This window comes from Patella vulgata, chromosome 2, assembly GCF_932274485.2.
Source record: "Patella vulgata chromosome 2, xgPatVulg1.2, whole genome shotgun sequence".
Lineage (NCBI taxonomy): Eukaryota > Metazoa > Mollusca > Gastropoda > Patellidae > Patella > Patella vulgata.
In genome coordinates, this window is record NC_065880.2 from 11,238,690 (window position 1) to 11,260,076 (window position 21,387).

The window sequence follows — 21,387 nt, forward strand, 5'->3', positions numbered from 1 at the left end:
TAATGGATAATTTACACAACAGGTAGGACACTTAAACATCTAGTACTTATAATAAGGCTATTATTTATTTTCTGGAGCTGTCAAGCCAGCAAGAGTGTTATTGTCCCTTTAACATCTCAAAATGTTAATCTAATATACAATAACCAGCAATAGTTTATATTACATGCATCAAATATCTGAATACTGATATAAATTTATTATTACAACCAAATATCTGGATACTGATATAACACAGAAAGGGATTTCTAATTATTATTAATGTGGCAAAAACAACCAAATATCTGAATACTGATATAAAACAGAACAGGATTTATAATTATTATTAATGTGGCAGTAACAATCAACAGAACACAACCAACACTATCACAGTTAATAAATAAAAAAAAAAATCTACAAATGTACATTAAATGATTTTCTTAGACACATATAAAGTACTGTAACTCATTTTTTTTTCATCAAATTCAATCTATAGTAAACCATCAAATAAAGGCCAGCTTGCACCAAGGTTTATTAATTTTGCTGCTCTTGTTCCATTGCGGACAATTAATTCTTGGTGTGTATAAGAAATACAGCCAGACAGAATCGCTGTAATCTTATTTTGAACAAACCATTGCTTCTATTGACTGTCGAGCGCCATGGTGGCTACACTTTGGCTCGCTAACCTAGAGGTTGGGTGTTCGATACCTGCATTGGGTGAGAAAGTTCATTAGGATTTTCCAGCATGGTTCAGCCTTGTCAGTGATGCAGGACAGAGAGCCTGGCAAGGGACGACATATAGTTATTCGGATGGGACGGAAAAAACTGAGGTCCAGTGTACACATTGGCATGCACATAAAATATCCCTGGCAGTTGGAATTTGATATAAGAGTAGTCTGTAGTGCCGCTGTTCAGGTAAAATTTCCGGCATAGCACACTGTATGCCCGTCTTCATTAGCCCAGACGGAGCATAACAGTATGATGTTAAAACCCATTTCATTTCTAGACTGTTTATTGAAGAAGACAAGCATTATGAGAAGGTGAACATTATGTTAACAGTAGGGAAAAGGGCAAATCTCATAAATGATACCATATGTGTGTGTTTGTCAAGCATTTTCCTGAACAACATGATTTCACAACAGCAACATGAAATAAAATCACCACCAAGGCTAATGAAGACATGAATATCAACTATTCTGCACCAACAAGGCCAATGAAGACAGGAATATACCATGCAACGTGCTAGGGGGAGAAAGAGAGAAATGGGGTTTAATGTCCACTCGACACAAACTAGGTCATTTCGGGACTAACAATGTGCTAGGAGGGACCTTGGTTTTTCGTTCATTCTGGTATAGACGCTGGCCCTCGCCAAGCCCTCCATCATACACCACTGATAAGGGGAAATCATGCTGAAAAATCCTAGACCAGAACCGCCTGGTTAGTGAGCAATTGTTTGAGCCACTGTGGCTCTCACAATACCAACATATGATCTTTGGCTCAGATAACATCCATCTAAGTACATACATAGTGTGTTTTAAGCCATGAGAAATTTGATATTTTAGCCAAAATGCAAATGACGCATCAAGTCTTTAACAAACATAATTGAAATGTTATGTGAGCCATCATAGTCAACAATATCAGTACATTATGCAATAAAATACCAATACCATAACAAATTATAACTAAATAATATAATAAACCTAATACTTTTAATAACCATCATCTTAAACACTAGGCCCCGAGTTCACAAAACATTCTCAGACTTAAGAATTTACTCAAACTTGTTCGCCTTATTTTAACTAAAATATAGCCAGCCCTTTATAAAACTTTTATACACCAATAAGAAACTATGTCGAAGTTTTGTGTTTCTGGATCATAAATATATCTCATAAACAGTGATTGCCAGTTGAGTATATTTTTAGAATGCTTTGTGAACTTGGGCTCAGATCTCTTTACAAATGTCGATTTTAGAATAAAATCATTATTTAAATAAACATTTTGAAATTCTTTGTGACAAAATATAATTCCAGTTCATAGCAAATAACATGATGTAATAATCGTTTCTCTCTCTGGAATAATAATTTTGCTTCATTCACGTATTAAAGAGACCATATTAAGCACCTATATGTACACAAATTATATCAATTAAATAAATAAAATCTCTATGTGGTATTTCTCTTATTTACCCATATATCTTAGTTTGAATATGTTTTAATACAGTCTGACCACATTCTATATGCCTCACATTTAGCGTCTGATTATTTGAGCATCTAGATCAGTGATTCTCAACCAGTCTTCCTAAGCGTGCCGTGAAGGTTTGAACAGCACACTAAGAAAAACATGTGATCCCTATTGAGTATTCACTGGTGTCTACTTCTAAGTTCATTGCTGTGTTTTCCTTTTTTTTGAGTCATTCTATGTGTCTATGACAAGTCTCTGTCTACAGTTGTATGCAAAATTCAAATATTTTTCATATGCATATTTAGCCAGGTTTGCCGCTATTTTTTCATGTGTTCCAAGGTGTGCCATTGGCAAAAAAAGGTTAAGAACCACTGATCTAGATATCATTTTTAAAAGAAAAGATAACTGTTTCGGCAAAATTAATCAAAACTTGTTCAGTGTTTTATTATTTCCTTCAAGGTATTATTGCAATATTGAGTTGATGTTCTGCAGAGGATTGGTCGAACATACACAAATATGATTATATGGGACTGTACTCATATATAATAGGAACAAAAATATAGAAGTCTGTGAAATTCTTCTATCTTGAACAACATGTGCTAAATGAGGAATTGTTCATAGCTAAACAGCTAAACAGTCAATTTTGAATAATGAATTCTGTAATGAAAGCCTTAAATGATATATGAATTGTTCTTGTTTTTATCGAAATGTATCATCATCACTATCATATTTGTTCGTCTGACGATGATTTGTTAAAGAAGATTCTTCATTGTCTGATCTGAAAGAAATCAAAACCTAATTTTTAATATCATTGTAAAGTCCTTTAATGTGTATACTTTTATAAACAGACAATAACAAATCTTTGTAGTAGCCTTCATCAAGTATATAATAATTAATTTAATTGTAATTTTGTCTTTATATGGACCTCACAAATAAATGAAAAGGTGTATTACATGTTCTTGAGAGAGTAAACTTGTTTGGCTTATGTTTTTTGGGTGGTGTTTGTTGTTAGTTAGGTTGCCAGGCAATATAATATACATCCACCGAAGCTAAGTTGTCCTGACAATTGCATGATGAATCTTTAGGAAAATATAAAGCAAAATCTTCGTACTGTGTAACATCGGATGATAAATTTAGCCTTCAGAGCATCAACAAGCAATTGTTGACAACTGATGGAGGTGACCATAGCTATTTAACTTACCCATAATGGACTTCTTCATCAGAATCGTTGAGCATTGATAATGCTGGATTATCTTTAAAATGTGTTTCTGTAAAATAAATATTTAATTATAAAAATTGTACAAATAGATCACTAACATTTGGTCAGCATTCAAATATCTAATATAATGAACATTTTATATTGTCTGATCTGATGAGGTGATTCCTCGTCTTTTTCAATCCACACAACGACTAGATCATAAAAATTGAGCCCATAGTTTAGAAGATATGGCTAATTAAAGGAGTTATCGAAAACATTTGAAAAAAGCCAAAAACAGATGTCTACAATCTGATTAAAACACAGATCCTATTTCGTTTCATTTTTTATAGTTCAAAATTTTGATTTACTTGTCTTTACTACACTAAGATCTGGGGGAGTTGTTATATTGCCGGCGTTCTGGTTGAAGCGAGAGATTAGCCAATGAAACGGTCTGTTACAAAGAGTTCTTGTCTTTACTACACTAAGATCTGGGGGAGTTGTTATATTGCCGGCGTTCTGGTTGAAGCGAGAGATTAGCCAATGAAACGGTCTGTTACAAAGAGTTCTTGGCATGCAGTTGACGGAACTGTGGGTAAACCACTAGAAACGTCAACGCTGATTGATTAATTAATGTCTGACGTCATAGGGTCAAAAGCCGATCGTACGACACCTGACGCGACCTTACGGTATAACCAGTCAGATCTTCATGTGGTGTAGGCCATCGAAAGTATAAAAAAACGAAACAAAATATAGATCTGTATTTTAATAAGAATGAGATGTCTATATCTCAGCAACTGAAGTCTGATTGAGCTGGGGTCATGGTGGCTATGTGGGTAAGACGCTGACTCGCCAGCCTGGAGGTTGGGTGTTCGATCCCTGCATTGGCCGAGAAAGTTCACCAAGATTTTCCGGCGTGGTTCCCCTTTGTCAGTGATGCAGGATGGAGGGCCGGACAAGGACAGTTGTCTAGTCATTCAAATGATACGAAGAAAACGAGGTGAGAGGTCCCGTGTACACATTGGCGTGCATGTAAAAGATCCCTTGACAGTTGGAATTCGATATAAGAGTAGGTAGTAGTGCCGCTGTCCGGGAAAAATTCCCCTCATAGCACGGGTATACCCGTCTTCATTAGCCCAGTTCGGGCCCAGTTCGGAGCAAAACTGGGCTTGAGTTCACAAAGCATTCTCAGACTTAAGTTAAGAATTTACTCAAAATTGTTCGCCTGATTTTAAATTAAATATAGCCCCTTATAAAAGTTTTGTTGTTTTGAGGTATCAAATACATCAATAAGAAACTATGTTCAATGTTTAGTGTTTCTGGATCAAAGATATTTGTCATAAACAGTGATTGAAAGTTGAGTAAATTCTTAACTTAAGTCTGAGAATGCTTTGTGAACTCGGGGCCAGTAGGACGTTAAACCCCATTTCATTTCATTTTTGCTGATTGAGCTGAAACTTAGAAATTCAACTTTTCAGACATAACATCCCTACATATCAAGTTTCGTTAATATCTGAGACGTCAGGTTTAGAATCATAGATTTTTTGGGGTGAACTGACATGGAATGACCCACAACAGAATGAATGTATATCCTTACCATAAATAGCATTTTTGGATGGAGAGTAGACAAATGCCATTGTGTACATATATAAATTGAGAAGACCATAAAAGGAGACAAATTCTGTGGAATTTTCGTAGTTTGTGGAAATCTCTGAGACAAAGTTATCATCTAATGCACCACTACCAAACCTCATTACAGTTATAACAATACTTATAGACAATACAATAACCATTAATGCTGTCATAAACTTCAACCGCAAATCTGAAGGATAATAAATTCATTTAAAGAGACATTAGTTAAATATACATTATGCAAGAGCTAAATCTGCCTATTGAGGCCTGAAATGTTATATAAACCGCAAATCTGAAGGAAAACAAATTCATTTAAAAATACATTAGTTAAACATACATTAAGCAAGAGATAAATCTGCCTATTGCAGGACTTTCTTTAAGCCTGAAATGTTATATAAGCTATTAATTAGACGTTTATTAACAAAACAAGATCATAATCAACTCTTGATGGCATCGGATATGCAAGATGTTAACTAGATTAGAACGGTTCGCCATTTAAAAAATTAATTTAAGTTGATTTTGAGCTTGTCATGTAAGTAAAGGTCTAATTAATCATTTAGATAACATTTCAGGCCTAAAGACAGACCTGCAATTGGCAGATTTAGCTCTTGCATAATGTATGTTTAATCAGAGAGGCATTTAATGGTACATATTTATTTCATATATATAGTCGATTGGACATTAAGGTTCTCCATACTAACAATATTTTTACAGATGCCCTTGCAATCGTATGTATATTTCATATTAATAAATTATCACTTTTTGTTTAATCTTGTGTATCTATCATGCTCCTTATCCCCACCCCACCCACTCATAGTTACCAGTGGGTTCAGTTGTATTCGCTTGACAAATGAAATGAAATGAAATGAAATGGAGTTTAACGTCCTACTGTTCTGCTCCTATACTGGGCTAATGAAGACGGGCATGCGCCATTCAGTGTGCTATGAGGGAAATTTTGCCCGGGCAGCGGCACTTTCGCCTACTCTTATATCGAATTCCAACTGCCAAGGGATCTTTTACGTGCATTCCAATCTTTACACGGGACCTCGGTTTTTCGTCTCATCCGAAGGACTAGACAGCTGTCCTTGTCAGACCCTCCGTCCTGCATCACTGACAAGGGGAAACCACGTCGGAAATCGCTTGACAAAGAAGAGAAGATAACTCATCTAAACGCTGCATACTAATTATTAAACTCAGTACTGGGTAATAGTGTCTCCATAAAATTATGCCATGTGTTAAAATATTCACTTAATAAATGCCTATCAAAGAATTTGTATAAAATTATGTATACAAGAAGTGCAACCATATATAAATTCAATTAACCACCAATCATTTAATCAATAGATGGATATTTATTAAATATGCACTTACCAAAAAAAGGCATCGATCTTAATTCAGCATAAGCTCGGATTAATAAATAGGCCAAATAAAGTAGATAAAATCCCCCAATTACAAAAAAGAAAATTTTAAATCCCTGAAACATGAAGAGAAAATTATCTGTTTAAACAAGAATTAAATATGATGCTCTTAAATCATATTATAAAGGTTTGGTATACATGTACATGCATTTCATATACTTTTTTTAATGAAACTCAGGGATTGACTCTTGAGGAGCGTGATCAGACTCTCACTTCTTCATGCTCCTGGTTTCAAAATTAGGATCATAATTAAAAACGTGCGCTAATATCAGCAAAAATCATTAATTATTTCCCAACATATTTCAAACTCAAACTTGTTGTCGTAGATTCACGCAAGACTTTACAAGATTGTCATTTCGGTAACCGGTCTTATTGTTTGGATTACTAGTGTTACCTACCTGTCAAGAAGCATGTTGATAGTCATTAGATTAATGATACTTCCAAAAAAAAAGGATTTGTCCTTAATCAAATACAGAGAGAGAGAGAGAGAGAGAGAGAGAGATGGGGTTTAACTAAGGCTGGGAATCCATATGAAATTTCAATATCGATTATCGGCAAGAATTTGTCAGCGATTATCGATAATAATCGGTTATCATTTTTCCGAAAAAATTTTTAGGATTGGTTAATTTAGATGAAAACCAAAGTAGAATTCTTCCACGAAATTACGAGAGATATAGACATTTTCCCTGGAAGTCAAAAACATGTTTTGTATGGGCTGTATCTGACATGATTTAGTAATAAAAGCGGAGTTGATCATTAATAATACAATTAGTTTTATCGTGAAAGCAGACGATTTCTCTACAAATCAACCAAGAAAAAAGAAGGGAGATAATTCTAATTTTACTATATATCACGTGCGATTGTCATTGTTCACAAAGTGCTAGACCTATTTTAGTTTCAACTAGTAATAACAACAAAAACAACGAAAATATTAAAATAATGTATTTAATCATAAAGTTTAGTTTTTTTTACAATAATATATATTTAAAATGTGCCAGTTTGTAAGCAGAGGGGGGAAATAGTTGTGTTGACGTTGTGTATTCATTCATTCGTCTGCTAATGCCAGACTACGGCAAATTCAGTCATGTGAAAGTGACCGTAACTTGTCGTCAGAAGGTAAATATACCGATAATCGATATTTGAATTTCAATATCGATTATCGTATCGCTAAATAACTTCTACCGATTATCGATTATATCGATATTTTTGCACAACCTTAGGTTTAACTCCACAAAAACTAGGTCATTTTGGGACTAACATATGGTTCAATTTTATTTCAATAATTCACTTGCGCGTAGGGGTCTTTAGTAGTGGGAGGAAACTGGAGGACCAGGAGAAAACCCACGAGCTTGGACAGGCGACAGTAAACCGGGAAATCGAAACCACGTCAGCTGACTCAATGACAGACTGTATGATACAGCGTGCACATGCTAACCATTCGGCCATCCAACACCCCCTTAATCAAATAGAATATATACCTGTAGTAACATAAGCAATTAACTACTCTGTTAATTGTTGAAGAGACAATTCCACTGATCATTTCATGCAAACGAAAGCACTTGTGGGGTGGATGACTTGGGAGATTTTACAACAATGACATGTTAAATAAGTTTGTTAATTTTGCAAATGTTTAAATCACTTCAAATAGAAATATTATATAATTACAATCTCACAATCTGTCTTTTTCTCAAATCTCTACAACATTTAGACGAGAGTGTTCTAAACAGTATCCCTAAATTTGATCAGGTGACAGATTATTTGTGCATATGCATTTTTCAAACGTCAATCCCTAGAACATGGTTAATTCATTGATATGGGGTACTTGGGGTAGGTCTACAAAAAATCATGATTGACATCTACGTGTACATATACATAGATAGAAAACAATCTATAAATACTTACATCAAAGTTTGTTGTATCTAATCTGTAATAGAATGTAGGATCTTGTAGCTCATTATATTCCTGCCATGACGCCAAAGTTACAGCAGCTAACCAAATCAAACCCACTACAAATAACTTTGGTATATAGAATCTCACAAAACGTCGATCCGTCTGAAAAGACACAATTTTTTTTTTTTAACTCTGCGTACATGTAGTTATCAATTTATCATCCAAGGTAATAAAATAACTCTACTAAATCACAATTTAAATACCTTTATATTATATGCGTTGTGACTCATTTGTGTTCATTTCTAAGTGCCAAAGAATGATTTAGCTCCTTTAAGGGAGCTTTGCCGTTCCCCTTTCGTTTTCTATAATATTAAAATTTGGAATAAAATAATACCATACCTGCCTAACACCATGATACAAACACAGCCAAAATAACAATAAGGCACACAGAAAGGTAGCTTGAAATATACCATCAATCATCCCTGGCACCCAACTATTGACTAGAAATGTGAGGGGAAATATAGGATCTGTAATAAAAATTATAATATGTCATAAACTAATATCAAATATTCACCAGATCAATGTCCATATGTTTGTGAAACAGCTTAGTATGTTCTACTTGTTAAATTTAGATTAAATGTCAAATATAGAATATAGAAAATATATTCTATGAAAGGCATTCAGTAATTGGGATATGATCAAATAACACACTTTTCATGGAATAACAATTACGATGGTTTAGTACAATGCCATGTTTCAACAAGATTTCACAAGTCGTTATCAAGCACATACACAAATATCTTATCTATGCTTTGATAACAACTTGATAAATCTTGTTGAAACATCACAGTGTTAACATAGTAATTGTTATTCATAAATACATGTAATGTGTTATTTGATTATATTCCTTTTACTCCATAAACAGTGTGTTTTTGCCCTTTTTAAAATCTACATGAATGAAAATATAAAACCGGACTGGAGTTTACAAAGCATTCTCAGACTTAAGTTAAGAATTTACTCAACTGTCAATCACTGTTTTTAAAAGAAATATCTTTGATCCGGAAACACAATCTTATGGATCTATTTGATACATTAAAACAATAAAAATTTCATAAAGGGCTGCATTTTAGTTAAAAAAAAAGGCGAACAATTTTGAGTAGATTCTTAACTTAAATCTGAGAATGCTTTGTGAACTCAGGGCTAGATATTACCTATAAATACTACTCACCATCATATAACAATAGCAGAGGTAACAGTACAGACATCCATTTTTGTTCTATAGACCAATCTCTTAATGAAAACTTTCTTAATGAATGGGCAAATATAATCTGAAATTTATAAGTTACATGGAATGATTGTAACAATAAAAAGATGTAGCTCATCCGCTCATTTGTATAAAGAAGCAGTTTCACTTGTGCATGTTTGGTAGACAAAAAAATAATACAACCAAAAGTTATCCTAACAATTCATTTCACTTCTGCACATGTTTTATGTATCTTTTAGAGAGAGAGAGAGAGAGAGAGAGAGAGATGGGGTTTAACAGCCACTATACACCAACTAGTTCATTTCGGGACTAACATGGTTCAATTTTATTTCAATAATTCGAGAAAACCTGAGGAGTCGAGAGAAATCTCACGAGGTTGTCACCTACAAGCGGGGAATCAAAACCATAGCACTTGACTCAATGACAGACCTTATGTTCTAAAGCGCACTCGTTAAAGCACATGTTAAACCAATCAGCCACCCAACCCACCTGTGGCTTTTAGCAGTGAATGGCAAACAAATAAATGTAATTAGTTGATTCTAATTGAAAATATGGCCTGACAACTTATAAAAACAAACTGTCTTACCATTCTAAAAATAAACACTTATAAAGAAATGAAATTTAACGTCCTACTGGGCTAATGAAGACAGACATACGCCATACAGTGTGCTATGAGGGAAATTTTGCCCAGGCAGAGGCACTACGGCCTACTCTTATATCAAATTCCAACTGTCAAGGGATCTTTTACGTACACGCCAATGTATACACGGGACCTTGATTTTTTATCTGACCCAAATGACTAGACAGCTGTCCTTGTCAGGCCCTCCATCCTGCACCACTGACAAGGGGAAACCACGTCGGAAAATCACAATGAACTTTCTCGACCAATGCAGGCATCTAACACGTGACCTTCAGCTTAGTGAGCCAGCATCTTACCCACTTAGCCACCGTAGCTCCCTAAACACTTATAGATTTTTCACATAATAATTATACTTACTGTAGCAAAGAAAGTCATCACCAAAAATATAAAACGTATCCATATTTCTATCTGTGTAAATGATGTATTATAACTTTTAAACTGAAAATAGAATATTACATTGTTTTCTCCAACAACTTCTAAGCAAGTACAATTATTACATTTTTGCATTTTATAAATGTTCAACATTTACTAGATGGGCTACAATGGGGTTGTGTTTCATTAAAGGAGCCTCCCAAACAGATTCAAGTGGATGAGGTATGTAAATCAAAGAGAGATGGGGTTTAACCTCCACACGACACAAACTAGGTCATTTTGGGACTAACATATGGTTCAATTTTTTTAAAAATAATTTGCATGTGCGTAGGGGTCTTTAGCAGTGGGAGGAAAACGGAGGATCCAGTGGAAACCCACAAGTACAACCAGGGAGTCGAAACCACGCCAGTTGACTCAATGGTAGACTGTATGATACAACATGCCCCTGTTAATCATTCGGCCATCTAATCACCCACATAATTAAAGATGCATTATGTAAGAATTAAATAAAAAGCTGACAGTTCTCGCCATAATAGCTCAAAAATATGAAAAATGAATACACTGAAAATTTCGAAAATGAAATGAAATGAAATGGAGTTTTAACGTCCTACTGTTCTGCTCCTAACCTGGGCTAATGAAGACGGGCATACGCCATACAGTGTGCTATGAGGGAAATTTTGCCCGGACAGCAGCACTACGGCCTACTCTTATATCGAATTCCAACTGCCAAGGGATCTTTTATGTGCACGCCAATGTGTACACGGGACCTCGGTTTTTCGTCCCATCCGAACGACTAGACAGCTTTCCTTGTCAGCCCCTCCGTCCTGCATCACTGACAAGGGAGAACCACGCCGGAAAATCTGGATGAACTTTCTCGGCCAATGCAGGGATCGAACACCCGACCTCCAGGCTAGCGAGCTAGCGTCTTACCCACTTAGCCACGTGATCCCCCTGAAAATTTCGATCAAATTGTTATGGGTGTTTGTAGTTTTGGTTGAGATGAAGCATAGATTGTTTAGTATCATAGCTACTAAGTCTTGATTATCCATTTAATCAATAAATTTTCAAATCTTGTGGATGCTGAAATCCATTTCAATCTTGGCCATCCGATGATCTAGAGAGTTGATTATAGGCGTGTCATGTAAATATCCGTCTAAATAATAATTTATATGCATCTTTAAACTGTAAATCTTTTAGTTGATTCATTCTACAAAATAATGTCTGACTCATAAGACTTGTATAACGGATGTGGATTGAGAGGGCGTCTCGGTCCTTGTGTTTATATAGATTATCACTTTTATGTTTGTAACCATGAAAGGCAGGATATAAGTATAGTTGACCTTCATTTAACAAATAATACATGTAAATACACAACCTACATATATAATATTCACACAAAATTAAAAAAAAATACTCACAGCGAAATCTATATCTTTTATTTCAAACTTGGCATTCTCTAGACCATAAAATGTAATGGTAATTATATACTTGGCAAAATCTAGGTAACCCAGATGCATTAATATCATATCTCTACATTGCTGAAACAACAAAACATTAAATACATAACAACACAATACCATCAGTACAACCACAAACTGCAGAAATAACTCTACACTGGCCTTTAAACAATAGAATAGGGTTTAATGAAGGGGTTGTGACCCCATTACAGAATCAATTAGACAGAGTTGTTACATGTATATTACATGCATTCTGGATGGCGTGAGGAATTAGCCAATGAAACCATCTGTTACGGTGAATTCTTGGCGTGCGATGCATAAACTGTGGGTAAGCCACTAGAAACATCAACGCTGATCTTCATGTAGTGTAGGCCATCGAAAGTATAAAAAAACGAAATATAGATCTTGATCTTTTACATGTACTTACCTCCTTACATTTCAATTTTCTAGATCTATTATGCATTGCACCACTCAATGTGGGATTATCGGCTTTGACGACACTTTGATCATCACCATCTATACCACGAATCCGTATACCCATCATAAATGGCTGTTCAAAATTAGAACCTACACAAAATATACACAATAAATTCAATCACAAAAACTTTCAAAAAAAGAATTAGAGAGACTAACATATAGTTCACTTTCATTTCAATTATTCGCTTGTGCGTAGGAGCCTTTAGCAGTGGGAGGAAACCGGAGGACCCAGAGAAAACCCACAAGTTTGGACAGGCTACCCGACTCCTTGTCATGTACAAGAGGGAAATTGAAACCACTTGACTAAATGACAGACCTTCTGATCATGCGTTAACCATTCGGCCACCCAATCTCCCAAGAAGCAGATAGAGAGAAATGGGGTTTAACATCCACTCCACACAAACTAGGTCATTTTGGGACTAACACATGGTTCAATTTTATTTCAATAATTCGCTTGTGCGTAGGGGTCTTTAGCAGTGGGAGGAAACCTGAGGACCCGGAGAAAACCCATGAGGTTGGACAGTTGTCGCTACTCCTTGTCACGTACAACTGGGGAATCAAAACCACGTCAGTTGATTCAATGACAGACCTTATGAAACATCACGCATGTGCTAACCATTAGGCCATCCAACTCCCACTGAATTTTAAAAACACTGTAGCCTCATTTGTCTTTGTAACCATTGTTATGATAATAAACAAAGTAATAAACTATAACACATACTTATGGAAGAACAATTACTGATTTATTTGGGCGACGTTTCGAAGAGTATTCTCTCAACGTTTTCAAGTTGAGAGAATACTCTTCGAAACGTCGCCCAAATAAATCAGTAATTGTTCTTCCATAAGTATGTGTTATAGTTTATTGCTCTATCCAGTTACTAAATGCCTCTAAAAGATCAATAAACAAAGTCTTGATTATCCATTTTTACGGTTAATCATGAATAGCCGTTAAATCGTAGATCAGATTTAAATCTGTTTAAAATTGTACCCATCAGATGGCATAGAGAGTTGATTATGGTCTTGTCATGTTAATAAATGTCTAATTAATAGTTTATAAAGTATAACATTATTAGGCTAAAGAGAGAGAGAGAAATGGGGTTTAACGTCCACTCGACACAAACTAGGTCATTTCGGGACTAACATATGGTCCACTTTTATTTCAACAATTCGGTGCAAGCAGGGGTCTTTAGCAGTGAGAGGAAACCTGCGAACCCGGAGAAAACCCATGAGGTTTGACAGTTGAACCTACTCCTTGTCACGTACAACCCCGGGGAATCTTCAGAGAAAGAGAGATAGAGAGATGAGGTTTAACCTCCACTCCTTGTCATCATTTGACTCAATGACAGATACAGCATGCACACACTAACCCTTCGGCCATCTAACCCCCCCTTTAATGCATACAGAAAGATGTGCAATAGGCAGATTTAACTGTTACATAATGAATGTTTAACTAACCTCCAACATTATCTGTTTTTATATGAGCAACTAACCACAGCTGTTGATGATATGTAGACATTGGTGGTGAGGGTAACACAAATGGTCCTCTCTGTAATTTAATATAATATCATTAAAATAGATGTAATTCAATAACTCTATACACATAAACTTTTTAATTTAAATTTTTTTTAAAATGTCTTTATTGTTTACATTGGTTGCGGATGTGGTTGACTTTTAAATAAAGTTAAAAGGATCACATTTCAGGAACAAACTGTAAAGATAGGTTGCCAGGCAACAAAACATATTTAATTTAAAGATGCATAATGTTACATGTACAAAAGTACAATAATACAGAAATTTTATTAATTAATTCATACCTTAAAGTCTTTTGGTTTGGGTAAAAGTTTGGATGTATTAATATCTACAGTCTCAATAATAGGTGGACCTGAAATATCAAAGTAGCATTTCTAGTAAATACAGATTTATACAAATTTTCGGGAGACACGGTCGCTAAATGGGTAAAACGCTGGCTCACTAGCCTGGAGATTGCGGGTTTGTTCTAGTGTTGGCCGAGAAAGTTCATTGCTATTTTCTGGCGTGGTTTTCCCTTGTCTTTCCCCTTGTCAGGGGCGCAGAACGGAAGGGTCTTACAAGGACAGCTGTCTAGTCAATTGGATGGAACTAAAAACCAAGGTCCTGTATACACATAGGTGTTCACGTTGAAGATCCCTTCGCAGTTGGAATTCAGTATAAAAGTAGGCAAAATATTTCTCGTGGCATACTGTATGTATATACCATTTTGTTTGTGCATATTGAGTTACACATTGATTTTCCATAACAAGAAATGAATTTCTTTAAGTGGCATAAACTATTGGACAGTAACACACTAAAAATTATTTATGGAATAACAATTACAGGTATATTAACATGCAGCATTTTAATGATGGATACTCTGGTGTTTGTCAAGCAAGTGATAACATAAACCAGTAATTGTTATTCCATAAATAGTTTCTAGTGAATTAATGAATTAATACACAGAGAGAGAGAGAGAGAGAGAGAGAGAGAGAGAGAGAGAGATGGGGTTTAATGTCCACTCGACACAAACTAGGTCATTTCGGGACTAACATATGGTTTGATTTAATTCAATAATTCGCTTGCGTGTAGGGGTCTTTCGCAGTGGGAGGAAACCAAAACCCACGAGGTTGGACAGGCGACCCTACTCCTTGTCATGTACAACCGAGTATTCGAAACCACACCAGTTGACTCAATGACAGACTTTATGATACAGTGCGCACACAGAATTAATACAAACAATGCATTGTAGTAGATAATAAATGGTTTTCCTGTTATAATAATACTAAGGTTGATAATAAATTTAGATACATGTAGTATAATATAACAGAAATACTTCTTTATCTTTATAATTAATACTGTAACTTACCTGCCAATCCTATCAATAAACATATTCCAAAACAAGCAAAAAATGTTACAAACACCAGTACAAATTGTCTCTTGTTGAGAGAATACAGACGCATCTGTACTGATCTGAAAAAAAACAAAACAAAAATCAAATTTAACAAAATGCCATTTAAATCGCCATATATACATGTATAAGCTACATGTACATGTAGTTGAAACAACTGGGTTTATTTGAAGACCGATGAGTGTACATGTAGTATTCACAATAATCGTACATGTACATGTATATGTAGTATTTGTGAAACCAGTTAAACTATTCTGCCAGCATCTGTCTGACCCGCAAGCCTGGAAATAAGGCACCTGTCACTGAAAATGTCAGGCACAGATTCAGGCTTTGTCAGGCACTAAGCCTCTGGTGCCTGCCATTTTGTCTGGCACTGATTTGTCTTTTTTATTGATATTATTAATACATGTCCGACACTAAGTTGAAAATGTCAGGTACTATTTACTATTTAATGCCTGACATTCTGTCAGTTACATGTAAAACCATTATTTCCATATTTAAGAAGTTTCAGAAAAGTGCAATAAGGGTTAGAAAACTGACAGAAAAGTGGGCAAAATAAAGGGAGATAACCCTGAATGAAACTAAAATTGCTTGAATCAGATATATAAATATTCAAATATGTACCGTAGGTTGTAGGTGAAATTCTCAAATTTCAACAAATACAAAAAATGACCCGTAAACAACTTGTTTTTAGTATTTGATCAAAAAAAGTCAATAAAGAAGTTTCAAAATCTACTCTTGATCTTGTCTCTAGATCTTCGAAAATGTAACTTGTTTAATTTTGAGCATCGACCACTTTCGAAATATATTTAAAGATGCATTATAAGAGCTAAATCTGCCTATTACAAATTTTATTTTGGATACAAATGTTATATAAATTATTAATAAGACCTTTATTCACATGACAAGCCTATAATCAACTCTCTAGATCAGTGATTCTCAACTAGTGTGCCGCAGCAAGATCTTCCTAAGTGTGTCGCGAAACTGTGAACGGCACACTAAGAAACTGCGAAAAAACCATGTGATCCCAAATGAGTATTCACTGGTGCCTACTGTGTTTTTCTTTATTTAGTTTGAATCATTCTACGTGTTTATGACTAGTCTGTGTCTACGGTTGTATTCCATCTATGACTTGCCATGTTTTTATTTTGCAAAATTCAAATATTTTTCATATATATTTAGCCAGGTGTGTTGCTATTTTTTCATGTGTTCCAAGGTGTGCTGTTGGCAAAAAAAGGTTGAGAACCACTGCTCTAGATCATCGGAAGGCCGAGATTTAAATGGATTGAAACAAGATTGCCATTTAATAATTTAACTAAAAAATGGTGAATCGAGGATTAGTCTCGATTGTCAAGTATTGTTGCTACAATAATAAAAAAATCTACTTGTATGCAACATGTACATCTTGTCAAAACTTCAAATGTTGTTCAGAATAACATAATTTGAATGAACTTTTCAATATATCATTTTTTTATAATTTAGGCCTATTTTGGAACTATTATAACAAGAACGACCAGCTCTTTATCTAAATCTTATATAATGCATCTTTAAGCACTAACCATAACACGCAAGAAAATTAAACTCTAGATCAATATCTGTTATAGACGTTGAGAAATAGGCAGTACTGGTAAAAAAAAAAAAATAAGAATAATAAAAAAAGGATAAACAGTTTGAGTGCCTAATTAAAACACAATTGTTCGTTAATGTCATAACTGATCAGCCTGTTAAAAAGACCATCTGACCTAAAATAAATTAAATTTGTTATATGCCTAGGTCTATTGATAAAACTATATGTTCAGCCTGTCACATATTGACTCACTAATTCATTCCTTCAACACATGGTGCAGTTATTAGATATAACACCAACTGCAAACACTTGTGTAAGTGGTTGGTGGTAAAGTGTTGTATATATATCGCCTATGAATAGATCTAGGTACATGTAACTTAGAGTATCAACAATCAATAGGTTGGTTAATCTGTATATTACACATAAGTTTTTGTAAAGACTTGCCTCCAGCTACTGATACAAATTTACATTTAATACAAAACCAAACCATCTGTGACAAAATCTACCTTGTATAGTACGTACATGTGACATTATTATCTAGCAATTGATTCAGAATATTATAATTGTAAATACTACAAACTAACTGTATTGCCATCATCCCTACCATTATTCCATGGAGCGCTGCTAGTTAAAGAATCATGTGAATTCTTATATTAAACATACATTATGCAAGAACTAAGTCTGCTTATTGTAGGTCTTTCTTTAGGCCTGAAATGTTATATAAACTATTAATTAGACATTAATTAACGTATCCAGACCATAATCAACTCTCGATGTCATTGCTAGCCTACGATAATTGTTGGATTATGATCCGATTTGCTGCATAACTTTCCTTTTCGATTTAATGATTTAATGGATAATCGAGACTATGATTTTTGTCGTACTGACTTTAGTAATGATGACCAAGGCTATGCGGAACTTCCGATCGCTTATTTCTCAGTTCATAGTGGATCAATTTGACTGAAATTTTCAGCAAATTGCCTTTACATTATCTAGTTTTTAACTATTATAGTGAGAACCGCCAACTCGTTATCTAATCTCCCATAATGTATCTTTAACTCAGTACTTCAAGAGAGAGAGAGAGAGAGAGAAATGGGGTTTAACGTCCACTCGACACAAACTAGGTCATTTCAGGACTAACACATGGTTCAATTTTATTTCTATAATTCGCTTGCGCGTAGGGGTCTTTAGCAGTGGCAGGAAACCGGAGGACTCGGAGAAAACCCACGAGGTTGGACAGGCGACCCTACTCCTTGTCACGCACAACTGGGGATTCCTCAGTACTTCAAGTAACTGAGCATGATTTGCACTTTATATGGAAAATATCAAATTTCTCACACCTTAATCCACGCTAATAATGATAATACGAACATGTACTAAGAATCAGGGTATTAAAACTAGTAATCTCCGGGATTAAAAACAGGAGACCCATCAATTAAATTTCACAAAATATAAATGATAAAGATGGCATTGGGCTTATTTATACGGAGCTGAGATTCAACTGTTATCATATTGTAGATTGTGTTGTAAGGGATTCCTGTATTGCTCAAATCGCGTTTACAAACTTTAAAATATTAAATGAATTGTATTACAGAAATTTAAAAACATTGCAAATGCGGAAAATTGATATAAATGTTATTCCACAAAAGTTTTTCCCATTAAAATGCAAATGAAATAACATATTAGTTAGATATTAGTCTATTAGATATGTCATTGGAAAAAACTTGAACATTATTAATGTATATATTATATTCTTCGTATTGCAAATATATACATTTGTTATAATAAATGTCACTGTATTATGAGTCAATGACCTGATATACTGAATAAAGATTTATTTATTATTATGTCATGCAGAGACTATTGTCATGTACATGTACAATTCATTCCAAGACATGTAAATTATAGAATATAAATTGTCTGGCAAACCATGGCCATGGTCGAAACTTTGTTCCCCAATCTATAAGTTTAATAGATTAACATCAGAACAATACAAATAAACAAATGATCAAGAATTTGATGTCAAGGAATTTTGATTACATCTCAAAATAATAATTTCTCGTTAATGTTACATCCAAATTTAATATTAAAAATCTCAAGTTTAGACATGAGACAAGTACAAATTACACATTTGTCAAAAAACTTTTATTTCTTTTTAAAAAATTGGGGACAAAAATTATTTTGAGATATAACCAAAATTCCTTGAAAACAAATTCTTGATCAATCAAATATAAAATAATGAGAGAGAGAGAGAGAGAAATGGGGTTCAACGTCCACTCGACTCAGACTAGGTCATTTCGGGACTAACATATGGTTTAATTTTATTTCAATAATTCGCTTGCACGTAGTGATCTTTAGCAGTGGCAGGGAGGAAACCAGAGGACCCAGAGAAAACCAACGAGGTTGGACAGGCAACCCTACTCCTTGTCACATACAACCGGGGATTCGAAACCACCCCAGTTGACCCAATGACAGGCTTTATGATACAGCGCGCACGTGCTAACCATTCAGCCATCCAACTCCCTAAAATAATGAGATGGTGAAAACAGATGAATGATAGTTCTGTGTAAGATATAGTGGGTGAGACATGGGATTGGGAACTGTGTAGGAATCCATAATTGTATAGCATTAAGATACAAAAAAAAACAACACTTTGTTACCCAATCACAGATGAGACAATAGTTGACCAGAAAAAATTATAGCTCTGAGTCTGATAAACAGTGTTAAATCGGTTCATGCATTTGAAAGTGAAAAACATTGCTTGACTAATTTAACAGACAATATTTGTGGTTGTAATACAGTTTTGCCACAACATAATTATAAACAGAGCCCATTGTAAGTAGGCCTATGTTTATTTTGTCATAATTAAAAAATAAAAAATCACACATTTATAAGAAATGCTTTTCCGAGAATAAAAGGCAACCAATTGTAGCAAACATACATGTATTATATCGGTACAGCATCACTAACTATGACTATCAGATTATCTCAAAGTCTTTAATTTATAGTCCACTTATAGTATTCTTTCAATACAAGTTTTATAGGTGAAAAGATTATGGGATGATCACTAAAAAAAAGTTGTAAAGAAAATAATTGCAAAATGTTACATATTTTTGAGAGGGATCGGGTGTTCGATCCCTGCATTGGCCGAGAAAGTTCATCCAGATTTTCCAGCATGGTTCCGCCTTGTAAGTGATGCAGGATGAAGGGTATGGCAAGGGGCAACGTACAATCGTTGGGATGGAACAAAATACTGAGGTCCAGTGTACATTGGCCCAGTTCGAAGCAGAACAGTAGGACGTTAAACTCCATTTGTTGAAGCATCAATACATTTCATTTCATTTACATTATATTTTTGAATGGTGAAATAAAATTGGTCCTTCATCTTTTAATTTTTATATAAGGTAGCACTACTCAATTAAAAGGCATATTACAGTAAAAATTATATGATGACTTGGAGCTCTGGCTCACGAACTCTTGAAATTCGCTGTGTCAGTGTGTGTTTACTTTTGCTTTCTTTCCCCCAGCCTTTGGGTTCGATGTTTCATTCTCACTCGCTGACATTGCACCTCATTAGCTGTTATTGCATGCTACAGTCTGTTACTGCAAAGAATCATTTTACGGTGCTATAACAGTGTTTGATTCAGATAAGGGTTTAGACATAAATTATTACAAATTAACAACTTACGACTCGATTTCACGTGCCATGATGACACGACTTCTGATTTTTGTTGTTTTTCTCGATGAAGCATATTACGCATGCGCAAGTACCGGAACCCGGAACTTTACATTCAATGGGCGGACCCGAGAAAATGTGAAAAAGGGATGTTCCCAAACCGATCAGCAGCTATACGCTTTCGCATTACAGATTTGGATGTAATTAATTGTGTCTTGCGGGATTGAAAAAATTATTACCATTACCATGCAGTAATTGAAAGAATAAACCCACAATAAATAATTCGAGATTATATCTATGTCTAGATAGATAAATTCTTTTAAATGCCAAATTTCTAATAAGAAGTCTCAAAATTAATAGGCCAACTTCTAAACTCTAAAAATTGTTAAGATTTCGTCTTTTCTTTAGGCTCTACAATAATGTTTCGCTATTGCCAATGTCCTAATTCCAAATTTATAATGTTTAGCTGATAATCTAATTAGTTAGGCCTATCATTCTATGTAAAAAAAGACAAACAACCCGACATAAAAAAAAACACATACATTCACAAAAACTTACCGTTCGCATCTGTCATGATGATATGTTGGAGCTATGTGTTTGGCAAATGCGCTGAAAAAGTCGGAAAACTGTGCCAAAAATGCTCTTATTTTGTTGGGCCATCCAGGAGTTGCAAAGGAGAAAGCGTAATTGTCCATACTGTATCTTTTTTAAGACTAGACTCC

General features: G+C 34.7%; 1 protein-coding gene across 1 annotated transcript; it reads right to left on the reverse strand.

The window, feature by feature from the left end:
* Nucleotides 1-205: 205 nt before the first annotated feature.
* Nucleotides 206-20,732, reverse strand: LOC126809737 (transmembrane protein 181). The gene is made up of 14 exons (XM_056099194.1): nt 20,678-20,732; nt 15,381-15,484; nt 14,317-14,384; nt 13,958-14,048; nt 12,453-12,592; nt 11,987-12,106; nt 10,554-10,634; nt 9,521-9,620; nt 8,692-8,819; nt 8,305-8,454; nt 6,356-6,458; nt 4,950-5,174; nt 3,359-3,425; nt 206-2,935 (listed from the first exon to the last, which is right to left on the reverse strand). Exons 1-14 carry the CDS (start codon nt 20,695-20,697, stop codon nt 2,857-2,859), a joined length of 1,476 nt encoding a protein of 491 aa, XP_055955169.1. The 5' UTR covers nt 20,698-20,732; the 3' UTR covers nt 206-2,856.
* Nucleotides 20,733-21,387: the final 655 nt, after the last annotated feature.